Source organism: Salmo salar, unplaced genomic scaffold (genome assembly GCF_965601325.2).
Source record: "Salmo salar unplaced genomic scaffold, fSalSal1 ptg000525l, whole genome shotgun sequence".
Classification (NCBI taxonomy): domain Eukaryota; kingdom Metazoa; phylum Chordata; class Actinopteri; order Salmoniformes; family Salmonidae; genus Salmo; species Salmo salar.
This window is the reverse complement of record NW_027675410.1, coordinates 267,501-275,000: the sequence shown is the minus strand read 5'-3', so window position 1 is coordinate 275,000 and position 7,500 is coordinate 267,501. Positions and strand designations below refer to the sequence as shown.

Here is a 7,500-nt window from a genome sequence, read left to right as displayed (position 1 = left end):
TCTCCTCTCAGCTAGTGGTATCATCAGCTGCTATATCACCAGGGTTACAGAGGGCTGCTATATCACCAGGGTTACAGAGGGCTGCTATATCACCAGGGTTACAGAGGGCTGCTATATCACCAGGGTTACAGAGGGCTGCTATATCACCAGGGTTACAGAGGGCTGCTATATCACCAGGGTTACAGAGGGCTGCTATATCACCAGGGTTACAGAGGGCTGCTATATCACCAGGGTTACAGAGGGCTGCTATATCACCAGGGTTACAGAGGGCTGCTATATCACCAGGGTTACAGAGGGCTGCTATATCACCAGGGTTACAGAGGGCTGCTATATCACCAGGGTTACAGAGGGCTGCTATATCACCAGGGTTACAGAGGGCTGCTATATCACCAGGGTTACAGAGGGCTGCTATATCACCAGGGTTACAGAGGGCTGCTATATCACCAGGGTTACAGAGGGCTGCTATATCACCAGGGTTACAGAGGGCTGCTATATCACCAGGGTTACAGAGGGCTGCTATATCACCAGGGTTACAGAGGAATGGCAGCCATGTTAATAACTGTCTCAGAATCCGTTAGTGGGAGGAGTTGTTGTTCTGACATCACAATGATCTGTTGACCAAGACATCACTTCCTCTGCAACAAACAAGGGTGTGTGTGTGTGTGTGTGTGTGTGTGTGTGTGTGTGTGTGTGTGTGTGTGTGTGTGTGTGTGTGTGTGTGTGTCCATCCCTGCATCCATTTGCTTGTGGTTTGTGACAGAGTGAGACTAGAGAAAAACTTTCAACATCAGACTTAATAATTTGTAACGGTTAAAGCAGTTATTCACTGTGTGGTGTGGTGTGTATATGGTGTATATATGGTGTATATATGGTGTATATGGTGTGTATATGGTGTATATGGTGTGTGTGGTGTGTGGTGTGTGTGTGGTGTGTATATGGTGTATATATGGTGTATATATGGTGTATATGGTGTGTATATGGTGTATATGGTGTGTGTGGTGTGTGGTGTGTATATGGTGTATATATGGTGTATATATGGTGTATATGGTGTGTATATGGTGTATATGGTGTGTGTGGTGTGTGGTGTGTGGTGTGGTGTGTATATGGTGTATATATGGTGTATATATGGTGTGTATATGGTGTGTGTGGTGTGTGGTGTGTGTGTGGTGTGTATATGGTGTATATATGGTGTATATATGGTGTATATGGTGTGTATATGGTGTATATGGTGTGTGGTGTGGTGTGTATATGGTGTATATATGGTGTATATATGGTGTATATGGTGTGTATATGGTGTATATGGTGTGTGTGGTGTGTGGTGTGTGTGTGGTGTGTATATGGTGTATATATGGTGTATATATGGTGTATATGGTGTGTATATGGTGTATATGGTGTGTGTGGTGTGTGGTGTGTATATGGTGTATATATGGTGTGTATATATGGTGTATATGGTGTGTATATGGTGTATATGGTGTGTGTGGTGTGTGGTGTGTGGTGTGGTGTGTATATGGTGTATATATGGTGTATATATGGTGTATATGGTGTGTATATGGTGTGTGTGGTGTGTGGTGTGTGTGTGGTGTGTATATGGTGTATATATGGTGTATATATGGTGTATATGGTGTGTATATGGTGTATATGGTGTGTGGTGTGGTGTGTATATGGTGTATATATGGTGTATATATGGTGTATATGGTGTGTATATGGTGTATATGGTGTGTGTGGTGTGTGGTGTGTGGTGTGGTGTGTATATGGTGTATATATGGTGTATATATAGTGTATATGGTGTGTATATGGTGTATATGGTGTGTGTGGTGTGTGGTGTGTGTGTGGTGTGTATATGGTGTATATATGGTGTATATATGGTGTATATGGTGTGTATATGGTGTATATGGTGTGTGTGGTTTGTGGTGTGTGTGTGTATGTGTGTATGGTGTGTGTACGGCGTGTGTATGTGGTGTGTGTGGTGTGTGTGTGTGTGTGTGTATGTGTGTATGTTGTGTGTACGGCGTGTGTATGTGGTGTGTGTGGTGTGTGTGTGTGTGTATGTGTGTATGGTGTGTGTACGGCGTGTGTATGTGGTGTGTGTGGTGTGTGTGTGTGTGTATGTGTGTATGGTGTGTGTACGGTGTGTGTATGTGGTGTGTGTGGTGTGTGTGTGTGTGTGTGGTGTGTGTGGTGTGTGTATATGGTGTGTATATGGTGTGTGTATGGTGTGTATATGGTGTGTATATTGTGTGTATATGGTGTGTATGGTGTGTATATGGTGTGTGTATGTGGTGTGTGTATATGGTGTGTGTGGTGTGTGTATATGTTGTGTATATGGTGTATATATGGTGTATATATGGTGTATATGGTGTGTATATGGTGTATATGTGGTGTATATGGTGTGTATATGGTGTATATGGTGTGTATGGTGTATATGGTGTATATATGGTGTATATGGTGTGTATATGGTGTGTATATGGTGTATATGGTGTATATGGTGTATATGGTGTGTATATGGTGTGGGATCCATAGGTGTGTATATGGTGTGTATATGGTGTATATATAGTATGTATATGGTGTATATGGTGTATATGGTGTGTATATGGTGTGGGATCCATAGGTGTGTATATGGTGTGTATATGGTGTATATATGGTGTGTATATGGTGTATATGGTGTATATGGTGTGTATATGGTGTGGGACCCATAGGTGTGTATATGGTGTGTATATCAAATCAAATCAAATGTATTTTTATATAGCCCTTCGTACATCAGCCGATATCTCAAAGTGCTGTACAGAAACCCAGCCTAAAACCCCAAACAGCAAGCAAAGCATGTGAAAGAAGCACGGTGGCTAGGAAAAACTCCCTAGGAAAAACTCCCTAGAAAGGCCAAAAACCTAGGAAGAAACCTAGAGAGGAACCAGGCTATGAGGGGTGGCCAGTCCTCTTCTGGCTGTGCTGGGTGGATATTATAACAGAACATGGTCAAGATGTTAAAATGTTCATAAATGACCAGCATGGTCAAATAATAAAGATCATAGTAGTTGTCGAGGGTGCAACAAGCACGTCCGGTGAACAGGTCAGGGTTCCATAGCCGCAGGCAGAACAGTTGAAACTGGAGCAGCAGCACGGCCAGGTGGACTGGGGACAGCAAGGAGTCATCATACCAGGTAGTCCTGAGGCATGGTCCTAGGGCTCAGGTCCTCCGAGAGAAAGACAGAAAGAGAGAAAGAGAGAATTAGAGAGAGCATATTTAAATTCACACAGGACACCGGATAAGACAAGAGAAATACTCCAGATGTAACAGACTGACCCTAGCCCCCCGACACATAAACTACTGCAGCATAAATACTGGAGGCTGAGACAGGAGGGATCAGAAGACACTGTGGCCCCATCCGATGATACCCCCGGACAGGGCCAAACAGGCAGGATATAACCCCACCCACTTTGCCAAAGCACAGCCCCCACACCACTAGAGGGATGTCTCCAACCACCAACTTACCGTCCTAAGACAAGGCCGAGTATAGCCCACAACGATCTCCGCCATGGCACAACCCAAGGGGGGGCGCCAACCCAGACAGGAAGACCACGTCAGTGACTCAACCCACTCAAGTGACGCACCCCTCCCATGGACGGCATGGAAGAACACCAGCAGGCCAGTGACTCAGCCCCTGTAAAAGGGTTAGAGGCAGAGAATCCCAGTGGAGAGAGGGGAACTGGCAAGGCAGAGACAGCAAGGGCGGTTCGTTGCTCCAGCCTTTCCGTTCACCTTCACACTCCTGGGCCAGACTATACTTAATCATAGGACCTACTGAAGAGATAAGTCTTCAGTAAAGATTTAAAGGTTGAGACTGAGTCTGCGTCTCTCACATTGGTAGGCAGACCATTCCATAAAAATGGAGCTCTATAGGAGAAAGCCCTACCTCCAGCCGTTTGCTTAGAAATTCTAGGGACAATTAGGAGGCCTGCGTCTTGTGACCGTAGCGTACGTGTAGGTATGTACGGCAGGACCAAATCGGAAAGATAGGTAGGAGCAAGCCCATGTAATGCTTTGTAGGTTAGCAGTAAAACCTTGAAATCAGCCCTTGCCTTAACAGGAAGCCAGTGTAGGGAGGCTAGCACTGGAGTAATATGATCAAATTTTTTGGTTCTAGTCAGGATTCTAGCAGCCGTATTTAGCACTAACTGAAGTTTATTTAGTGCTTTATCCGGCTAGCCGGAAAGTAGAGCATTGCAGTAGTCCAGCCTAGAAGTAACAAAAGCATGGATACATTTTTCTACGTCATTTTTGGACAGAAAGTTTCTGATTTTTGCAATGTTACGTAGATGGAAAAAAGCTGTCCTTGAAACAGTCTTGATATGTTCTTCAAAAGAGAGATCAGGGTCCACAGTAACGCCGAGGTCCTTTACAGTTTTATTTGAGACGACTGTACAACCATCCAGATTAATTGTCAGATTCAACAGAAGATCTCTTTGTTTCTTGGGACCTAGAACAAGCATCTCTGTTTTGTCCGAGTTTAAAAGTAGAAAGTTTGCAGCCATCCACTTCTTTATGTCTGAAACACAGGCTTCTAGCGAGGGCAATTTTGGGGCTTCACCATGTTTCATTGACATGTACAGCTGTGTGTCGTCCGCATAGCAGTGAAATTTAACATTATGATTTCGAATGACATCCCCAAGAGGTAAAATATATAGTGAAAACAATAGTGGTCCTAAAACGGAACCTTGAGGAACACCGACATTTACAGTTGATTTGTCAGAGGACAAACCATTCACAGAGACAAACTGATATCTTTCCGACAGATAAGACCTAAACCAGGCCAGAACTTGTCCATGTAGACCAATTTGGGTTTCCAATCTCTCCAAAAGAATGTGGTGATCGATGGTATCAAAAGCGGCACTAAGATCTATATGGTGTGTATGGTGTATATGGTGTATATATGGTGTATATGGTGTGGGATCCATAGGTGTGTATATGGTGTATATGGTGTATATATGGTGTATATGGTGTATATATGGTGTATATATGGTGTATATGGTGTATATGTGGTGTATGTATGGTGTATATATGGTGTATATATGGTGTATATGGTGTATGTGCTGTGTGGTCCATAGGTGTGTATATGGTGTATATGGTGTGTATATGGTGTGTATATGGTGTATATATGGCGTATATGGTGTATATGGTGTATATGGTGTGTATATGGTGTATATATGGTGTATACGGTGTATATATGGTGTATATATGGTGTATATGGTGTATGTGGTGTATATATGGTGTATATATGGTGTATGTGCTGTGTGGTCCATAGGTGTGTACATGGTGTATATGGTGTGTATATGGTGTATATATGGTGTATGTGCTGTGTGGTCCATAGGTGTGTATATGGTGTATATGGTGTATATATGGTGTATATGGTGTGTATATGGTGTATATATGGTGTATGTGCTGTGTGGTCCATAGGTGTGTATATGGTGTATATGGTGTATATATGGTGTGTATATGGTGTATATGGTGTATATGGTGTATATATGGTGTGTATATGGTGTATATATGGTGTATATATGGTGTATGTGCTGTGTGGTCCATAGGTGTGTATATGGTGTATATATGGTGTATATGGTGTATATATGGTGTATGTGCTGTGTGGTCCATAGGTGTGTATATGGTGTATATATGGTGTATATGGTGTATATATGGTGTATGTGCTGTGTGGTCCATAGGTGTATATATGGTGTATATATGGTGTATATGGTGTATATATGGTGTATGTGCTGTGTGGTCCATAGGTGTGTATATGGTGTATATATGGTGTATATGGTGTATATATGGTGTATGTGCTGTGTGGTCCATAGGTGTGTATATGGTGTATATATGGTGTATATGGTGTATATATGGTGTATGTGCTGTGTGGTCCATAGGTGTATATATGGTGTATATATGGTGTATATGGTGTATATATGGTGTATGTGCTGTGTGGTCCATAGGTGTGTATATGGTGTGTATATGGTGTATATGGTGTATATGGTGTATATATGGTGTATATGGTGTATATATGGTGTATGTGCTGTGTGGTCCATAGGTGTGTATATGGTGTATATATGGTGTATATATGGTGTATGTGCTGTGTGGTCCATAGGTGTGTATATGGTGTATATATGGTGTATATGGTGTATATATGGTGTATGTGCTGTGTGGTCCATAGGTGTGTATATGGTGTATATATGGTGTATATGGTGTATATATGGTGTATGTGCTGTGTGGTCCATAGGTGTGTATATGGTGTATATATGGTGTATATGGTGTATATATGGTGTATGTGCTGTGTGGTCCATAGGTGTGTATATGGTGTATATATGGTGTATATGGTGTATATATGGTGTATGTGCTGTGTGGTCCATAGGTGTGTATATGGTGTATATATGGTGTATATGGTGTATATATGGTGTATGTGCTGTGTGGTCCATAGGTGTGTATATGGTGTATATATGGTGTATATGGTGTATATATGGTGTATGTGCTGTGTGGTCCATAGGTGTGTATATGGTGTATATATGGTGTATATGGTGTATATATGGTGTATGTGCTGTGTGGTCCATAGGTGTGTATATGGTGTATATGGTGTATATATGGTGTATGTGCTGTGTGGTCCATAAGTGTGTATATGGTGTATATATGGTGTATATGGTGTATATATGGTGTATGTGCTGTGTGGTCCATAGGTGTGTATATGGTGTATATATGGTGTATATGGTGTATATATGGTGTATGTGCTGTGTGGTCCATAGGTGTGTATATGGTGTATATATGGTGTATATGGTGTATATATGGTGTATGTGCTGTGTGGTCCATAGGTGTGTATATGGTGTATATATGGTGTATATGGTGTATATATGGTGTATGTGCTGTGTGGTCCATAGGTGTGTATATATGGTGTATATGGTGTATATATGGTGTATGTGCTGTGTGGTCCATAGGTGTGTATATGGTGTATATATGGTGTATATGGTGTATATATGGTGTATGTGCTGTGTGGTCCATAGGTGTATATATGGTGTATGTGCTGTGTGGTCCATAGGTGTATATATGGTGTATGTGCTGTGTGGTCCATAGGTGTGTATATGGTGTATATATGGTGTATATGGTGTATATATGGTGTATGTGCTGTGTGGTCCATAGGTGTGTATATGGTGTATATATGGTGTATATGGTGTATATATGGTGTATGTGCTGTGTGGTCCATAGGTGTGTATATGGTGTATATATGGTGTATATGGTGTATATATGGTGTATGTGCTGTGTGGTCCATAGGTGTGTATATGGTGTATATATGGTGTATATGGTGTATATATGGTGTATGTGCTGTGTGGTCCATAGGTGTGTATATGGTGTATATATGGTGTATATGGTGTATATATGGTGTATGTGCTGTGTGGTCCATAGGTGTGTACATTCTGATTGCTGCTGGGGCCTTGATGATGGTTGTTGGGTTCCTGGGCTGCTGTGGAGCC

At 42.0% G+C, this 7,500-nt stretch overlaps 1 protein-coding gene across 2 annotated transcripts in view; it reads left to right on the top strand.

Annotated features, from left to right (window-relative positions):
* The window catches only part of LOC123733099 (CD9 antigen-like), a 71,289-nt gene that overhangs the window by 54,271 nt on the left and 9,518 nt on the right, over positions 1-7,500 (top strand). For both annotated transcript variants that reach the window (XM_082972035.1, XM_082972036.1), the window contains exon 3: positions 7,433-7,500. This exon is cut by the window's right edge and continues 30 nt beyond it. In XM_082972035.1, the coding sequence (XP_082828161.1) occupies positions 7,433-7,500 (68 nt within the window). The remainder of the gene's footprint in view (positions 1-7,432) is intronic.